General features: G+C 33.6%; 2 protein-coding genes across 3 annotated transcripts; both read right to left on the minus strand.

The window, feature by feature from the left end:
* Positions 1–10: 10 nt before the first annotated feature.
* On the minus strand, positions 11–16,639 carry ube2wb (ubiquitin conjugating enzyme E2 Wb). Its single transcript, XM_051882854.1, has 6 exons — positions 16,540–16,639; positions 15,563–15,654; positions 8,381–8,483; positions 5,384–5,539; positions 2,203–2,278; positions 11–2,100 (listed from the first exon to the last, which is right to left on the minus strand). Exons 1-6 carry the CDS (start codon positions 16,552–16,554, stop codon positions 2,087–2,089), a joined length of 456 nt encoding a protein of 151 aa, XP_051738814.1. The 5' UTR covers positions 16,555–16,639; the 3' UTR covers positions 11–2,086.
* Positions 16,640–17,447: 808 nt separating this feature from the next.
* On the minus strand, positions 17,448–19,058 carry eloca (elongin C paralog a). 2 transcript variants are annotated; one of them, XM_051882856.1, is made up of 4 exons: positions 18,920–19,058; positions 18,390–18,417; positions 18,015–18,158; positions 17,448–17,878 (listed from the first exon to the last, which is right to left on the minus strand). In XM_051882856.1, the coding sequence occupies exons 2-4, from the start codon at positions 18,391–18,393 to the stop codon at positions 17,688–17,690; spliced, it is 339 nt and encodes a 112-aa protein (XP_051738816.1). In that variant the 5' UTR covers positions 18,394–18,417; positions 18,920–19,058; the 3' UTR covers positions 17,448–17,687. The 2 variants fall into 2 exon arrangements, with proteins under 2 accessions (XP_051738816.1, XP_051738815.1); XM_051882855.1 differs by having other exon boundaries at positions 18,015–18,161; positions 18,920–19,057.
* Between the last annotated feature and the right edge of the window lie 722 nt (positions 19,059–19,780).

Below are 19,780 nucleotides of genomic sequence, written 5' to 3' on the forward strand. Positions count from 1 at the left end.
AAAGACTCACTCAAAACCTGTATTTTTATTTTTAAATTAACAGGCACAACTTACATAATTTGTACATACCCAAAAAACTCAAAGAAAGAATAAGAAAAATAACTCCTATCACCTCTTATAACTTGCAAACCAAAATTTTATCAGAAAAAAAAACAAAAACAAAAAAAAACAACTGTTTAGAGATACCCAAGTCTACTTAACCATGTACACTTATTAATTTCCTTTCAAATGATGACAGGTGTCCAATATAACACCAATATAATTCTCAACCACCAATCACACATTCAAGTTTAGCCCTGTTGTCAAACATTTTCTTTCAGTAGTAAGGACAATTACACGTGTAACACAAAGTATCCTGATATTGTGTGCAGAGGGAAGAGTCATGGCCATCTCCATTTTTTTTCTACACCAACACATTCACTTGGAAGTCTAAGTACCACAGACAATGGAAAAGAAGACAAGCCAACCAGGTTTGGAATATTCAAGTATTTCTGAATAAATGGCTAAAAAATACATCTTTGGAGTGTATTAAGTTAATCAACAGTGTGAAATCAAACATTACCAATCAGATATCAAACATATATAATTGTTGTGGACAGAAGATCTTTCTGAAAGAGTTTTTTTTTTTTTTTCACTCATTTTTGGAGAAATAAAATAATTTAATCGTGGAAAAAGTGCAGGATCCAAACATTATCAAATATGTGCTCTGAATTAATCATTTGTCTATTTACATATAGACCATGCTGCCAGTTTAGTTAAGTAATTTCACTTTTAAGAGTTATATGCATCAATTTTTTTTAACTATGTAACAGTCCTTTAGGAGAAAATACAATCGAATGGAAAATATTCAGGAATATTTGTGATTTTTTTTGTCTTCCTTGAAAAAATTACCTGAGCCAGACAAGTATGACCAGGATAATCTTGAGAATATACAAACCACAATAACTTCCAAACCATCTGAGGTTACAGAGAATAAAACAAGTACCCAGAATTAAATAAGACATACATTCCCAAACATACTGCCATTCTTCAACTTTTTTCATTACTCGTACCAAAAAAAAAAAAGAAAAAAAAAGTAAAAGCATGACCAAAAAAAAAAAAAAAAAAAAATGTGAAAGCAATCAAGGAAGAAAACATTTAAAATGGAATAGTTTAAAGAGATTTGAGCTGACATCTCAATACAAAACATTTTATACAAATAAGATAGAACAAGACGGAACTTTCTTGCCAACATTCAATATATTGGGTTACCTAGCTTTGCTTCAAAGCCAAAACTACATAGAACACTGGTTCCATCCCATATGACTTGGTAGAGGTAAATATGAGTTCATGGATGGTCAAGGTTGGTTAATGCTCATACAGAGCAAATATAGTCCAAACAAGCATAACAGACAATGAAAACACCATTTGCTGTGATATCAGAACTGGCGATGAATGAGATAAAACTGTACCGTTCTTAAATTAAACTATTTACAGTGAAGCATCCGAATTTTACCCCCTGAAGTGGTGTGCCATCGGTAGAACTGCATGTCTGTTTCACAATGAACTTTTCTTTTCTTAGTTCATTTCACAGTGCATATAATTTCAGTAGGAATAAAGGAAAGATAAGCAAAGGGACACTACAATCTTTTCCAGATTTGTTTTTGGATTTCTACAATATGATTTGGATTTCTCATTATTGGCCCTGCTATGCACCCATCCTTGTTATTGCACGAGACACATGGACCCTAAAACATACCAATGACAAAAAAAAGAACAGGAACATGTGTGGTCCAAGACAAAACAATCTCACTACAAAAAGAATTCATTCTTCCTGGATAAATCTACATTTCTCCACACCAAACGGATGATGGGTCCATTTCCATTCTCTTTGAAATTTATTTCCTTTCTTCATCTGTTCCCCCCCCCCCAAACATGCATCCAACTGGTTACCAGTAACACAGCTGACATCATCTCCCATGTTTGTGGTCTGAGTCCATGCTTGAGTTTGAGTCCAAGGGTAAAGTTCAGAGACCATATGATTTTAAAAAAGTGCTTTTATAGGTCAGTAGGACTTCTTCCCTCCAGGAGTTCTAGAAAGTTCATATTAACAGGTGTCATCTGTGAAAAAAGAGCATATTTTAAATACATTTAAAATGCATTTCCACTATAAAGGTGATTTAAATGGTTTCATCTATTTCCATATAAAACATTAGTTCTTACCATGATACCACCATTTTGTCTTCTTTGGATTTTTATTACATGTCCGTACATAAAAGGAGTTATCAGGTGGCCGCCTCTGTAAAGAAAAAAGTATAAATAAATAAAATATTAATAATTATAATAAACATATATTTTTATATAAACTATCATTCAAAAGTTTGGGCATGCTTTTTTAAATATTTTTGAAAGAATTCTCTTATGCTCACCAAAGCTGCATTTATTTGATCAAAAATACAGTAAACAATGATATTATGACATTTTTACAGTTTAAAATAACTTCCCCAAAATTCCCCAAAGCTGAATTTTCAGCATCATTACTCCAGTCTTTAGTGTCACATGATCCTTCAGAAATCATTCTAATTTGCTGATTTGTTGCTTAAGAAACATTTCTGATTATTATAAATTTATTTAAAATGGAAAACTTTTGCAACTTCATAAATGTCTTTACTGTCACTTTTAATCAATTTAATGCATCCTTGCTGAATAAATGTATTAATTTCTTTCACAAAAAAAAAAAAAAAAATCTGACCCCAAACTTTTGAATGGTGTGTGCACCACATACATGAAAGTAGTTTCCGGAGACAATGCTTGCAAAAATTTATGAGTAAATTTATGACACCTTAAAGAATTAGTTTTTTGGGAGGGGATTTTAAATTTTGTCAAGAAAATGTCATTCATGTTTGAATAGGTGGTTGTAAATTGAACAGATTATAAACACTTAAGGTTTGACTGTTTTCCTCTCTCTAAGGTCATATAAACCATCAATTATAAAAAGTCTGCGTTAAGACACATTTAAGCAAGTACTATAATTAGTAAGCCATTGATTCAGCGAGGCACCAGATATGGCTGTGTGATGCAGTTAATGTCTTACTATTGTAACTAATGAACAAACATATCTGTCTAATATGTCCCATTTTAGAATCTAAATGTGCTATCTTTACATATTCATCTGCACTGTAACTTTAGAATCCAAAGAGATACAATAACCAAATACTTTTAGATAGTACTCGAGCTTAATGATTAATCATTAAAAGATCGCAATCTCGATTTAAACAACCACATGATCTTATTCCTAAACGGCTATGGCTATTAGACGAGTACATTCAAATCTGTGTTGGCGCTGCCGTTGATCCAGAGAGCAGTTGTCATGTATAGGTATGAAACAGCTTCACAAACAGTCTTTTTAACATCACAGTATTGTTATTTCTGTATTACAATCATTTCAATGATCACAGAAGTACTGGGATAAAAGTTTATAGTTTGGATATAAACACTGATGTCTACAGTAGCGATCAAAATAAAGCAAATAACTTTTGAATAACTTTACGCTTCAAATAAAGACTATCAAATACATCATTATACCAGTAGGTGGTGACAAGTTAAAAACATGTATTAGTCATTGAATCAATCATTCATTCAAGAGATTCATTCAAAAATGCTCGCTGCATCTGAATATGCCTACTTCCATACTATATAGTAGGCGAAAAACAGTATGTGAGCCAAGTAGTATATCCAAATTCATAGTATTAATAAAACAGTCAGAGAAAAGTACACGGATGACCTACTACTTATTCCGGCACATACAATAGACATTTTACTATCCCATGAGGCCTGGGGAGAAGACTTGTGAAAGGAGGTGAAGAAACGCAACTGACGCCATAGGTCACATGACAGTGACAACATGGCAGATGTATGTCCGAATTTCATTCATACCATATAGAACATACTTATTTAACGGTTGTGAAGTAAGTTTCAAACCAAATGTAGTACCTACTATACAGTATGCGATAGGGCTGTAACGATTCCTCGATTAAATTCGAATACTCGATTTTAAAAAAATCCTCGCTTTCAATTTGCCCGTGTCGAGTAACCGGTAAAATACCGGAAGTGGCACTTTCCACGGATGAGAATCCATGGATTAGACGTTTTCTAAGGCTGCACGATATTAAGCCCGTATGAAAATCATAATAAAGCATAATGCTATAGTGAATTTACAAAGGCTGTGAATCAATTAAATAAATGTATCTGCTGCAGGTTTAACATATATGCGCAGTAATTATTTACATGCGTGTAGGTTATCTATGTGCATCTCAGAGCGGCTCCGTTTACAGTAAATGCTGCTCTACGTGAACTGTTATCTTACATTACATTAGTGGCGAGTCTTAAACTCCATCTCAGCATATATCTTGTGAGTTTGAATTGCTTTTAACGTTCATCTGGAAACACAATGTGCGGCATTTAATCAGATTTGTAAGGTAATTCTTTTAAAAACTTTAGCAAATGCAGGAGAATACATTATACAGTATGTTTCTACTTGGTGAAATGTGCTAACCGATTTCAAAATAAACGTTTAAGCCCTCATTTAGTCCACATGTTCTTGTTCAAGAAATTACAGTGGTTGTAGCATTTCTGTCGTAAAGAAATGGCCGAATATTAAAGATTAATTGGACATTTGAAATAAATGTTGTAAGCCAATATTAAACAAGGATTAAATCGTGTTGTAAAGTGTAAAAACAATCGTCAGGCATTTGTTATAATACACAAAGAACATTAGTTGTACAATTCAATACATTGTTTTTTGACAGTTTTGTTCAATAAAACCATACGATTAATTGCTTTTGATACTTTACTTAAATCAATTATTATTGTGTTATTGCTATTATATATTTATTTTAAGCCATATGTGTAAGTGAATGTGTTTTGTTGTGTAAGCACCTTTATAATGATCACGTTAGAAGTTGAGCTATATGCGCGATGGGCGCCGCCATGTTTGTTTACGCCGCGGTCCAGAGAATAGATCATGCGGCTTTACAACACAGGAATTCATCTACTTTCGAAATACAAGGATGGATGTAAGTGTCCGGTGAATTGGGAGAAGAACAGGGTAAACTTTATAGTTGCTTGCCTTATTCACAGTATGTAATATGTATGAATATAACGCGTTGTTTAATTATAATGGAAAGGATTATTATTGCAGCTTCCATAGACATCAGTGTATATTATACAAACTCTAAATGTACTGTTACTAGTACTTATGTGTATTTAAATATCTGAAACCTAAAATAAACATCATGTGGTTAAAAACACTGAATAGTTGTGATAAAAAAAAAGATTTTATGAATGAGTCACTGAATTGTTCAAGTGAATTGCAAACTATTGCATTGCAATGCGAGACACTTACCTTCTCTTTGCAGCTAGACAGCATGCTAATAATGCTAAGACAAACAGACTGCACCGAAAGAGCTGGTGACCAGTCCTCCGTTAAGATGGACAGGCAGATGTGGCCATTGCTATAAACGTGGGGATGGACAGGTATATTGTCTCCTGTGAACATTACCTGTCAAAACACAACATAAACACATATATTTGTTTACATTTCAATATGATACACTATATGACCATGTGTGCTTGCCTTGCTCCAAGCTGCTCTTTTCAACACAATGAAAATAAATGGTTACTATTTGAACAACACTTGAATGATGATGACACCACTGTTTTCTGCAGAGATGCCTTGTACCTGATTTGACTTTGTTTCATAACTGACGAATTTTGCAACAGCGACAAGTTATTGAACTGAACTAACACTGAACAGACTAATTTTATGATGCTTTTATGGTGCTCTTTGTCATTTTCAGAGCTTGAGAGCTTCAGTCCCCATTCACTTTCACTGTATGGAAAAGAGCAGCATGGACATTCTTCAAAACTTCTCCTTTTGTGTTCCACAGAACAAAGAAAGTCATTTGGATTTAAAACAACACAAGGGCGAGTAAATGATGACAGAATGTTAATTTTGGGGTGAACTATCCCTTTAAATCATAAGCCAGCGCTTAGTCCTCACAATTGGCATGAGGCCGCTAGATTAGGAGGTAGAGACAGAGACAGCCGGCTGAATGAGAAGCCGGCGCCAGATCCGGACTTACATGAGGAAAAGCATAGAGCGCTCGCGATCATAATACAGCCAGTGTCTCGCTTCTGATTAAAAGCACTTAATGCACACAAACTCTGCTAGGGCCACTTCAGCAACAAAAAGGTTGTTCATCAGACACTTTTAATCTTAAGTGCTGCCCACCTTTATCACATATAAAAATCAGTTGGCTAAGAATATATACTAAGGCATACACTTACCTTTGCTCCATTTACACTTTGTATCAGCTCTAAACCATCAACAGCATTTCTGTCACTTGTATGTCTCAACTCCATACGGTCATGCAGTTCTCAACTCTAAAAGCCTTAGCGGTGTATGAGCTTGTTTATCTAATTTGGTCTATACTGGCCTGTTATTTATAGTGGGACTGATATGTAAAATAAGATTGAAGCTAATCCCCTCAAATGTGGCCTTTAAATCCACAGTCTACAAGCTCAAAATGCCCTTGTGCAGATTGATCCTATTATTTTACTGTTGTAGGTGCAAAACAGACTCTAGTTGACCCTTTTAATTTTTGTTTAGCTACTACAAATGGATATGATAGTGAGTCCAGCTATGCATAAAGTCAGATTTTATGTAAATGAGCAGCAATGCGATGTGGCAACTACCAAGAACAGCACAGAAAGTGGTGTACGTGTGATCCGCGTACTGTGAGTAACTGTAGTTGAGTGTAAGAAAATGGAGGAAAAGTTAATGCTACCATGAGCGATCACACTTGTGTATATGATTTGTCTCTGACTACATACAGAAATATAATGAAATGATACACTGAAAACCATGTCAGAAAGTGTTAGTTATGTAAAACTAAGCTACAACTATTAAAAACATTTTTGTTAACTGAAATAATGCTGAAATAAAATAAAATATAAATATTAGATGAAAAATAGACTAAATGAAAAAGGTAACACTTTACAATAAGGTTTCATTAGTTAACATTAGTCAACTACTTTAGTTAACATGAACTAAGAATGAACAATACTTCTACAGCATTTATTAATCTTAGTTAATGTTAATTTACTTATACATTATTAAAATCAAAAGTTGTATTTGGTAACATTAATTAATGCACTGTGAACTAACATGAACAAACAATGAACGACTATTTTTATTAACTAACATTAACAAAGATTAATAAATACTGTAACAAATGTATTGCTAGTTTTGTTAGTTTATGTTAGTAAATACATTAACTAATGTTAACAAAAGAGGCCTTATTGTAAAGTGTTACCATGAAAATTTTTAAATGCTGCCTTAATTTATTGAAATAAGTTTGCTGAAATATTAAAACTAAAACTGAAATAAAAATAAACTTTTAGAAATAGTTTAAACAAAAACTAAAACAAATGACACAATCATTTTATTAACAATATTTAACATAATGTTAATAAAAACTATAATAGTATATAAATGACATTCGAAAAAAACACTCATTCCTATTTATATTGCCAATAGAAATATATTGTAAAAATATACAATATTAAATAAATGTATTAAATGTAATAAATGTAGTATTATAAAACGGTTAGTTCCTGTTCTTGATTCTGATTGGTCAATAGCTGTTTTATTCACGATAAAACACGGCTATGACCGCTTTACCCAACGGTTCTGTGTATCACTACACAACAACCTTAGCAACCACTCTTAGCAATGTAAATTGTTCTCAATTGATATTGTTCATTGAAGCTTACTGTATTATGTAGAAGAGTATTGTGAGAAAGAGATCGAGTGAGCGAGTTTATTACCTGCATTCAGATTTAGCATTTTCCTTCAGGTCAGTCCTATGTTCATAATAAAAAAATCTGTTTAAGCTAGCGCTAGTCAAAGCATTTGTCAGTTGCGTCTTATTCCGTGTTCACAACAATTCTGTCTTTTCAATATAAAAGTCTTTGCGACTGAGTGAATCACTCATAAAGACAGTCTTTGCCGCCATCTAAAGGCGTAATAATGTAGCTTCTGTTGCTGTTCATGGCCAGGGACTATTTTTTAGGTTTTTAGTGATTTTACTTCATGAAAGTTGCATTGATACATATTTTTTTGGCTTTTTGTATTGTGTGGTAACCATTTTATAAAAGCAATAAGGTACTCGAGGCTAGTGCTGTATCGTGAATAAGTCACGGCTGAAGGGCGTTGTTATGCACGAAGCGAAGCGGAGCGCCTGCAACCCCTTCAGCCGTGACTTATTCATGATACAGCACAGCCTTGAGTACCTTATTGCTTACATAAATAAAGTTAATAAATAATATTTAGACTTACCTGAGGCGAGTCAAAGGGATAACGACTACTAAATTTAAATAGAAGCTGAAATTTCTCCCCTTCATAAAGAGTACCAGAGGCTCCTTCCATATCCACAATCCATCTGTAAAGAGAAACAGAAAGATATTAATAATGAAGCATTTGGGTTGACTAAATGGTCTCTTATACTATGAAAAAGTTACATACATATTAGCAACAAAGTAAACTATTGAGAGAAAAAAAAAAAAAAAAGGACTACTCTACTGCCAGTAGGGCTGCATGATCCATCGAAATTATCGCAAATATCACGATATGCTTATTGCAATGGCTTGCAATATCTGAATGATTTTAATAGGCTACTTCATAAAATTGCTAACAGTCACTCGAATGATCAAATACACACACAGTTATGTCAAAATACCTGTCTTGGCCAGTATTCATGTAAACACTGTCGGTTATGTCTTAAGTAAATGTAAACGGTTGGGCAAGAAATCAGATGTGTATCAATAGGATCTGTGTATTAGGTCTTAAAGTGACAGCAGCCTAATACAGTATACCTGCTGCTGTCTGTCAAACAACAAAAGAAAAAGAAAAATCATTCACTACTCTTGAATGAATAACTTTTATAGCTTTAATATGAATCAATGTATATTTAATTCATTTGAAGACTATGCAGTGTTTTATTTTTATATTTGATAATTCAGTTTCTTACTTGAATGCTACTGTTCAATAGATCTAATATAGGCCTACATGAAAAACTTAAAGCACTGTTTATTTCATTTGTATCTTTGTTTTATTGTATTTGTCCTATTGTTTGTAATTTGCATCTTTTTTCTTATTTTTAATAATGAAGATCAATTAAAATTACAAAAATAACATCCACCCCTAGTTTCAAGTGTTTTTGTTTACCTGGATGTTCTTGATGTTACGTTTTCAGGTTGATATAACTATATATTATCAAGTTGAGCAAAGAGTTGTTGGTATTTAAATAGCTTTTTTGTTTGTTTGTGTACATTGATATTAAAATGACATTGCTAAATGCTAAAACACTGCTGTTCACTTTTAGAAACTGTAGTGATGAGTGATGCTTTCTTTTCCCAGAAAGAATGTGAAACACACACACACATACACATATACACATTATATATATATATATATATATATATATATATGTTATAGCGTTTGCAGTTTTTAAATGGATTTAAATATTTAAATTAATTTTACACAGCATTATCGTATCACATATCGAATATTGCATTATTTAACAAGTTATCACATTTCACATTTTTCTCGCATATCGCAATATTGTGCAGCCCTAACTGCCAGCCAGCAGAGTGTTTTACTTCAGCCATAAAAGACCTAAAGAATTAAACATGAGTAGAGAGACAGGAAGTAGCAAGATAATGAGCAATCAAAGACAACACAACCATTAAATATCCAGAACTAAACAGTAAGGGAAGCAGCACTATGTCAGAGGTCAAACAGATGATGGCTCTTTCTGGCAGAATATCCTTGACCCAAGCGCTCTGGGATAATCCAGTCAATTTTCAGTCATTATGACGACCATAAACTAAGAGAGAAATTTGACAAGCCTTAATTTTCTAGCAAAAATAAAGTGAGAGTGAGAATGGACAGAGAACTAAAGAGCGAGGTGATTTTCCTGACTCAACGCATCTTACTCACTAGTATGTGTGACTATGTGCTCATGTGTGTCCTTCACTAATTCTAAAGCATTTTGCACTGAGATTACTAACATACAGGTGCTGGTCATATAATTAGAATATCATCAAAAAGTTCATTTTTTTATTATAAATTATTTTTAAAAATGAAACTTTCATATATTCTAGATTCCCTACATGTAAAGTAAAACATTTCAAAAGTTTTTTTTTTTAAATTTGATGATTAGAGCGTACAGCTCATGAAAGTCCAAAATCCAGTATTTCAAAATATTAGAATATTTCCTAAGATCAATCAAAAAATGGATTTGCAAAACAGAAAAGTTCAAGTTCTTTAAAGTATGTTCTTTTGTGCACTCAATACTTGATCGGCAGGACATATTACAGCAAATGACTTGCTCCTAGCACAAATTACTGCATCAGTGAAGTGTGGCATGGAAGTGATCAGACCTGTGGCACTGAAGAGGCACTATTGACCCTTCAGATCATCTGTATATTGTTGGATCGACTGTTTCTCATCTTTCTCTTGAAAATATCCCATAGATTCAGGTCAGTCATGTTGGCTGGCCAATAAAGCACAGTAATATCATGGTCAGCAAACCACTTGGAAGTGGTTTTTGCACTGTGGGCAGGTGCTAAAGTCCTGCTGGAAAAGGAAATCAGCATCTCCATAAAGCTTGTCAGCAGATGGAAGCATAAAGTGCTCCAAAATCTCCTGGAAAATGGCTGCATTGACTTTGCACTTGATAAAACACAATGGACCAACACCAGCAGACGTCACGGCCCCCCCCAAATCATTATTGACTTCAGAAACTTCACACTAGACTTCAAGCAGCTTGGATTCTGTGCCTCTCCAGTCTTCCTTCAGACTCTGGGACCATGATTTCAACATGAAATGCAAAATTTACTTTTATCTGAAAAGAGGACTTTCGACCACTGTTCACTGTCCAGTTCTTTTTCTCCTTAGCCCAGGTAAGATGCTTCTGACATTGTCTTTGGTTCAGAAGTAGCTTGGTAGTCCTTTTCCTGAAGATGTCTGAGTGTGGTGACTCTTGATGCGCTGACTCCGGCTTCATTCTACTCATTGTGAAGCTCTCCCAAGTGTTTGAATTGGCTTTACTTGACAGTATTCTCAAGCTTGCGGTCATCCCTGTTGCTTGTGCACCTTTGCCTACCCAATTTCTTCCTTCCAGTCAACTTTGCATTTAATATGCTTTGATATACACTCTGTAAACAGCCACCCCATTCAGTAATGACCTTCTGTGACTTACTCTCTTTGTGGAGGGTGTCAATGATTGTCTCCTGGACCATTGCCAAGTCAGCAGTCTTCCCCATTAGTGTGGTTTCAAAGAACAAAAGATACCCGGAATTTATACTGTAGGGATGGTCATTTAATGAAACTCAAATGTAAATATTCTAATATTTTGAGATACTGGAATTTGGACTTTCATTAGCTGTACGCTCTAATCAACAAATTTAAAAAAAAAAAAACTTTTGAAATGTTTTACTTTACATGTAGGGAATCTAGAATATATGAAAGTTTAATTTTTTTAAATAATTTACAATAAAAAAATGAACTTTTGCACGATATTCTAATTATATGACCAGCACCTGTACAATGCCCGATATCACTGGAGGAAACATCTGGCACAGAGGGCGATATAAATTTGGTTAAATTAATGAACTTCAGTTTTTGGGAAAAGAAATGCACCACATTATATAATGAGATAATTTCTCATGTTGACACGGTAGCCTTAAATGAAACCAAATTTGCTTATAGCTAAACAATTAAAATGCACAACATTTTAATTTCCCACCTCTAAAGTTATTCCTCTGTGACTATAAACAACATATTATGTAAAACAATGAGGTGGAAGTAAAAGAAAACAGTGCAATGTAAGGTCAAAAAAAAAAAAAAAACCTCTGAAAAACAAATACTAAATTACTAAAGAACAATAAATGTATGGAACATAAATACACAATGTCAGGCAATAACTTTAAATGACGGCACCAAAAACACACTACCATTCAAAAGTTTGGGGTTGGTAAGATTTTTCTAATGTTTTCTCTTATGCTCACCAATGCTGCATTTTTTTTTTCTTCAAAGATACAGAAAAAACAGTAATATAATGAAATATTATTACAAATTAAAACATAAGTTTTTCACATGTTATTTATTCCTGTGATGGCAAAGCTGTCAAATTTTCAACAGCCGTTAAATCCAGTCTTCCGTGTCACATGATTCCCTTAATATTTTTTGTGAAAACTGTGATACATTTTCTTAAAAATCCTTTGATAAATATAAAGATTAAAAGAACAACACTTTTGTTACTTTTTTAACATTATAAAAATCTTTACTGTCACTTTTGATCAATTTAATGCAATAACAGATTTAATCATATTTAATTAATGAATCACATGTTAATTTAAAGGAAGCACACATTTTAATTTGCAATATCAATGTCAGACCAACTGAAGACAGAAAACTCTTGCAACATACCAGAGTCAGATAAAGTGACATCCACAATGTCATTTTCCTGCCACAGCATTATCATATATCTACAGAAGCAGTTTGTTTTCAGAAGTGTGAGAACATTCCGGAGGCGAAGCGGAAATATTCCTGGACCATCAGTGCTGCGTCGGCACAGGAGCTCACATTTCTGCCTTAGTTCAAATGGAACATTATTACTTCACATGAGAGAAGATGGTAATATAGATAGTAGGGGTGTAATTGTACTGAAAATTTCAGTGCAGGTCTTTCCATTACAAATACAAAGACAGTGTTATTGTAACCTCTGCACGTCTGGAACTTCTCTGTGTGGAACGTAATTTCAAACTCCAAGTTTACCCCCTAGGATTGGATAATATTGTTTATATCAATGTACTTTGATGTTGCAGACACATCTATAAAATAATGAAGGACACAAATTGAGCTGCTGCTGGATAAGTAATTCATGTTGTCTTAAAGGGATAGTTCACCCAAAAATAAAAATTCTGTCATTAATTACTCACCCTCATGTCGTTCCACACCCGTAAGACCTCCGTTCATCTTCGGAACACAAATTAAGATATTTCTGATAAAATCCAATGGCTCAGTGAGGCCTGCATTGAAAGCAAGTTACACTTTCAAATGCCCAGAAAGATACTAAAGTTTCAACCTTAATGTTACGAAGCGACGAGAATACTTTTTGTGTGCCAAAAAAACAAAATAATGACTTTATTTAACAATATCTAGTGATGGGCGATTTCAAAACACTGCTTCATGAAGCTTTGAAGCTTTACGAATCTTTTGTTTCAAATCAGTGGTTCGGAGCACCAAAGTGATTTCAGTAAACGAGGCTTTGTTACGTCACAAGAGTTTCGAAATTTCAATGGTTCACGTGACTTTGGCAGTTTGATAGACGCTCCGATCCACTGATTTGAAACAAAACATTCGAAAGCTTCGAAGCTTCATGAAGCAGTGTTTTGAAATCGCCCATCACTAGATATTGTTAAATAAATTAATGACAGAAATTTCATTTTTGAGTGAACTAACCCTTTAAACATGAAATGTGCTTTATATTAGCGCTTCAAACTAATGCTGCCTACACGTATATATTTTTGAATATTGTACTGAGAGATATTCCAATGCTAAGTAATAATATGTCTCATATGACTTAACTTGATTAACATTTAATTTGAAGAGCTATTTCTAACTGATATATTTATAGAATATTCTTTAGATTAAGGAGTTTTAATGCCAAGGAAATATTTCCTAGTTGGAAACTGGACATGAACCCCCTTCTCAAGTTGTATTTACTACTGGGAAACTCTGAGTTTTGATACCAGAGCTTCCAAACAATCCGTGCCATAAACTTTAAAAATGGCAGAGGGGAGAACGATTTCTGCTGTGACTGGTAGGCTATTTTTTATTAGTTTTTTCCACAACAGCAACATCGCCTTGTCTTGTCATTATGAATAACCATTTGAAGCACACTGTATGTTTATACAAAGCGAAAATAGCATGTATTTGACTGAAATTCCAAAATCGCCAGCAAGCTGACTAACTAGATAGCGCGATGAATGTTTGGTTGTCAAAGAACGGGATGCTACATTTTATTCCGAATTAAATATCTTCAATACATTTTGGCTTTAATAAAATTTCCCCAAGAAACAGGCAAGAATTAACCTGGTGTCCTCCATGATTCCTGTTCTTTCCAATAAATCTTCTATAGTGTGTCATATTTATTGAGTTTGTGTGGACTCATGTGTTTTATGTTTCGCGCTCCAGAAATGTGACATAATTTCCGGTAAGGGAACATAGTGAGCAGCGATGCTCCCTGGTTTTTGCGATGCATTGTGGGATTTTTTTAGGGAGAGAACGTTCCAGTGCACTGGTAGGACTTTGCAATTGAGACAGCCCTTATAATGGCCGACTCCCTGATCAGTGCCCTGACTACTGAACTAGGGAGCTGACTGAGACACGATTGGAGTGTGATTATCGGCCGATACCGATCTGCGGCCAATCGATCAGAGCATCCCTACAAAATGTGATTGAAATTTGAATGGCACAATAATTGCGTTTATCTAAAATATTTGGAATTATATCGAATAACCATGATGAGACAAGTCATCAATAATGGCTACAGGTAATACTGTTCAAATGCAAAAACAAGGCTGGATTTGGTTGGGCTTGTTTCAACCCACCACAATTGCCCTCTGACAAATCTACATCACAGAGAACCTCCTCCAAAAAACTTGAAAGACAACAATGAACACAATTAGACCAATTAGTCAGGACAAACACGTTTGGCAAGCTTCTAATCTGATAGCTCATACTTGATGTTTCTTTGAAAAGATACGCACCAAGCATTACAAAGCTGAATAAAAATGCTAGGCTAACCCACATTACATTGCATTCCCACAATACCAATCAGAGTTACATAAAAGAAAACATTACATTTATAACCCTTGGCTGTCAAAGTTTAGCTTTCTGGAACCAAGTAATTATGTCAATCATTTATTCTCATTACTGTGGCACAGAAAGCATATAAACACATATGTGAAGACAGATGCACCACTGAGCATAAGACCAGTTATATTGAGATTCAGATAAGTAATCCTTTCTGGAACAAAAGACTGCTATATATTTCTAGACACAGATACGACCACATGCACAGACCAAAAAGAGGTCAGTAAGGTTTGTTACGGCAATACTACCCTCTCGAGCTTTAATTTTTGATTAGTCGGAGCAGACATACTATACATCGAGCAGAGCAGCCTTACAAATGATACCACATGGGAAATGTTTTCTTTAAAATTTTAAAAATACACCCACAATGGCTGAGAGTTTTCCAGGCATGACATGACAACAGTAGCAGTATGGATAACATGCAATGCAATAATAATGCAATGAGTCATATTGCACTTTTAAATGTGACAATCCCTGATATAGGATGGCATGAGAAAGCTAGACTGTTAATCAGTACACCGTGATCGCACACATGGGTATAAGATTAAACAAAGTGTCGGGAAGTGTCGGTCTTACTGTGTGATGGTGTTCTGTACGCTCTTCTCATTTAGGGTCATTCCAGGGGGTGGATCATTCTGCAAGGCTAGCAGTTCTTTCTGTAACCTTTTCTGTTGAGAAATAGAGGGATAGTATTGAACAAAGAAAGGAAAAGAAAAGAATCTAGAGCAGAGGTTGTGTGTGTGTGTGTGTATTATATATATATATATATATATCATCTTATTTTAGGAATATGCAAAGGGATACAGTGTTCTTGGCATTAAAACCCTATAATCTAAAGTATATGCCAGGAATATATCAGTCAAAAATAGCACTTCAGATTAAACATCAATTTAAGTCACATGAGACATATTTTTACTATTCAAGCACTGAAACATTTCAGTATAATATTAAAAAAAAAAAAAAAAAAAACTATTATAGCTTACATTTAATCTGTATTCACCCTCTGAATTTTACATTAATTTGAATATATAAACACTGAGAAACGTGTGGCAACAAACATTGCCTATATTTTGTCATTGCCAATATTCCTATTCAACACAAAACAGTGAGTTTGAATAATATTAAGTCAAGCTGAATGAAAATATAACTTCATATGTCCTGCACAGTCACAAATAACCTTGCAAAGCTGGACAAAAATAAGTAGACATATTGATATCATGATTTCAAGCTATTCAAATAGCAAACTCACGATACTTCTAGTAAAAACGCGTTGATTCTACTCGTTACATTTACTGTGTTTGCTGTAAATCGGTAGTTTATGTGAGTCCTGCTCACCAGCTGTTGCTTTTAAAGCACCGATAATTCTCACCCTGACAGCTCAGGAGAAGCGAGGAGGACAAGTTATGATTTCAGAAATAACACAGCAATATTCGATCCCCTTATTAGGCGTATCCAAAAAAACATCATTTACACTATCAGAGACGACACACTCGACACCGGATCAAGAAGTGATTGATAGATTAAACAGGGCTAGATGTCAGCTGTGATCTTACCTGCATCGACGCCATGATGGGTCCCCCTGCATCAGTGGCGCACAGTAACGCAGGGCGACTGACGTCAACATCACGTGACACACGAGCGCTTCTGAGTTCTGATAACGCTCCGATAGTCCAAAATCTACTCCAGTATGCTATATTGTCTCTTTATTCTAATGAATTAATACTAGTTAACTAATAAGTCACAAATATTTATCATTTATTCTGTCACAGAAGAAAGTCACATGGGTTTCAAGATTTTTTATTGTCAGTTGAAGAATTCTTTTTTAATTATTAATTAATTAACTATTTATTCATTTTTTTATTTATTATGAATAGCTATAATTAATGCAAATGTATTATTTTTGATAAATATAAATGTCTATTATTTCATTATTCTGTCACAGAACAAAGAAGGCCACTTTTTGGAACAACTTGCAAAATAATTTTTTTTATTTTCGGGTGAAGTATTCTTTTTAATTATTAATATTTATTTATTTTGAATAGTTATAATGCATAAATATCTATTTGTTTTAATAAATATTAGTGTCTATTTTATTAGTCACAGAAACAACTTTTAAGATATAGATTTTATTTTCTGGTGAAGTAGAAATTATTCATTAAATATTAATTAATATTATTATTAATAGTTTTAAATAAATAATTTTTTAAAATTTTTTAATAAATATAAAGTCTATATAAAGCCAGTAACCTGGGTTTGGAACGACTTTCAACATTCTTTTATTTTTGGGTGACGTATTTTTTTATTTTTTATTTTTTGTCATAATTACACAGTATATATAAATATAAAAAGATCTCTCCTTTACCCTGTGACTAATGTCAAATGCAAGCCATTTTGTGTATTTTTTTTTCTGCTGTAAATATTAAGCCAACCGAAACACAAAGACATAGAGGTGTGACAGTAGTACATTTGGTTCATCCATATTTATTTCTTGTGTGAGACTAGGACAACTGCAAAAGACTTGCAAATACAAAATGATTGTAAGACATTTAAAACACTGCATACAAAACAAATTATCTAGTCATTTCAAAGTACAACATAACAAAAAAATGGATCAATAGAGCAAAACATTTATAAATACACACTTTATGGCAAACAAATTACATGTAAGTCAGTCACAGTATAACACATACTCCATTCCTATCTAACAGTCTAGGAAGTTTGCAGCCATGAGCAGTTCCAAGGCAATCTCAGGAGCAATGGGGAATTCTGGGATTTCTGTTGAGCTGTTAGTGTAGCGCACCTTATAGGTGAAATACATGCAAACTTTGGAGAGAACGTGAGACGGGATCTCCCGGAAGTTCACCTCATTGGTTTCATTTTCAGCAAACTGACCTTAAAGTAAACATGCAAATTGTTAGAGCTTCCTCCTCCTATTCAAATATCATAAGAAATTTGAGTAATGGCAAAAATCCACAATAAACAAATGCTGTTTCATAATTACAACACTTTGAACATGTTTCATACTCACCAGGTCCACTCAGCATAGCCTTGATTGTACCAGAGGTTAACGCATGCTCTCGCTTCACAATAAACTCGTGCCCATCTGAAGAGATCAGCTTTACATACATGGCATCTGGGCCCTCACAACCGCCATAAGTCCTCTCTTCAACATCTGCTGGAAAATGTTATTTGAAATTTTTTAGGTGAAAAAGACACATGCAAATGGAAGCTAAACAGACTAATGCATATGAGCAAATTTACCAGAACAGATAATTTGGACAAGAATAAGGATAAATAATAATTTGATGAGGTTCCAGTCATTAAAAGCATCTGCAAATAGCACACGAGCTTTTTGAGATGTTACAATTTCCTATTTGCAAATAAATAAAATTCCAATACAAACCCATTGTTTCACAGGCACTGTATTATTCCTGCAAACAACAGAACAAAACATTAGGCTTATGGCGTATTGCATAGGAAAACATAAATTATTATGAGTCAATTATGAGTCAGCATATAAGAAGGAGAGAGAAATAGAAAGCAAGCTAAGAAATAAACACAAAATTGTGAGATATTATATAATGACGAGGCTGAATCCAGCTACTTATTAGGTTTTTTTTTTTTTTTTTTTTTTACTTATTGACGCGTGAACAGTAAACAAAACCCCTCTAAGTCTTCCCAAAATATTGACTAGTTTATGTAATTATTGTCTTTTTGCTGAAAGTGGTAATTTCATATTTGTTCTTATTGTTTCTAAATCAGTCTCATAAAAGAACACTGTCACGGTCACAACAGTAAATAACAGATTTTTTACAAATAATTTTGAAAACGATAAAACGCAATATCGTATCGTTTCTTTTCTGAGTGGATCAATTAATAATATTATATACAAATCTATATTGTGGATAATAAATGTACAACTGTCACACTTACCACGAATTTAAAACAGTAAAACAAGTTGAGAAACACAGGCGCTGGATACAACTGAATACTTCCGGTTCAAAAATGTGGCTCATAATTAAAAGTCCCCCAACCTTGGTGAATGTGATGAATTACACATACAGGAGAATAATCTTCAGAAACATTACAGATGTATTAAAATAAGTTGAAATGATTGTGTAATGTTAATATATTGATACAAGTAAACTCAGAAAAGTCCAAACACACACTGAGGAGTTAGTTAATTTGTAAGTACCTTGAGGAGCAAAGGTCAAAAACACAACACGGTATTGAATTTTCCTAAACCTTTACATAAAAACAATACTATCCAAATGAAAACGGATATTTTACATTATAGGTCAATGATACGCACATCTAATAGCCTATAGCAAAAATGGCCAGCAGATGGTGCAAATTGTACCTGTACTAGAATTAGCAGCATACATTTCTATAAATAGGCTTAATATAAAATCAATATAAATAATACATTTAGATAAGGTTTCTCCTACCATACTTAATATTATTGGTTATAATAAAATGCTGCGTTATCAGCAGATTCTGACATAACTGTGTTTACATTGTAGAAGGCCTATTGTTTTTTATGATTTTTTTTATTATTATTATTTGTTTATGCTCTAAATGTAATGACATGGAAAAATACTAAATTCAAAAAACTTTTTCTGGGTCTCAGGAGGAAATCCTAATCCAACTATGTGTAGCCTATTAATTTTCATTTCACAAAAACACTCCATTCAATTGTCTCCTGTAGGCTATGAAGAGCAACAGTGAATTATTTTCAGATATTAGTGCAGATCATTACACTGTCTATCTTAAATATTAATGTGACGTTTATAT

The sequence above is a fragment of the Ctenopharyngodon idella genome, chromosome 23 (assembly GCF_019924925.1).
Source record: "Ctenopharyngodon idella isolate HZGC_01 chromosome 23, HZGC01, whole genome shotgun sequence".
Taxonomy (NCBI): Eukaryota; Metazoa; Chordata; class Actinopteri; order Cypriniformes; family Xenocyprididae; genus Ctenopharyngodon; species Ctenopharyngodon idella.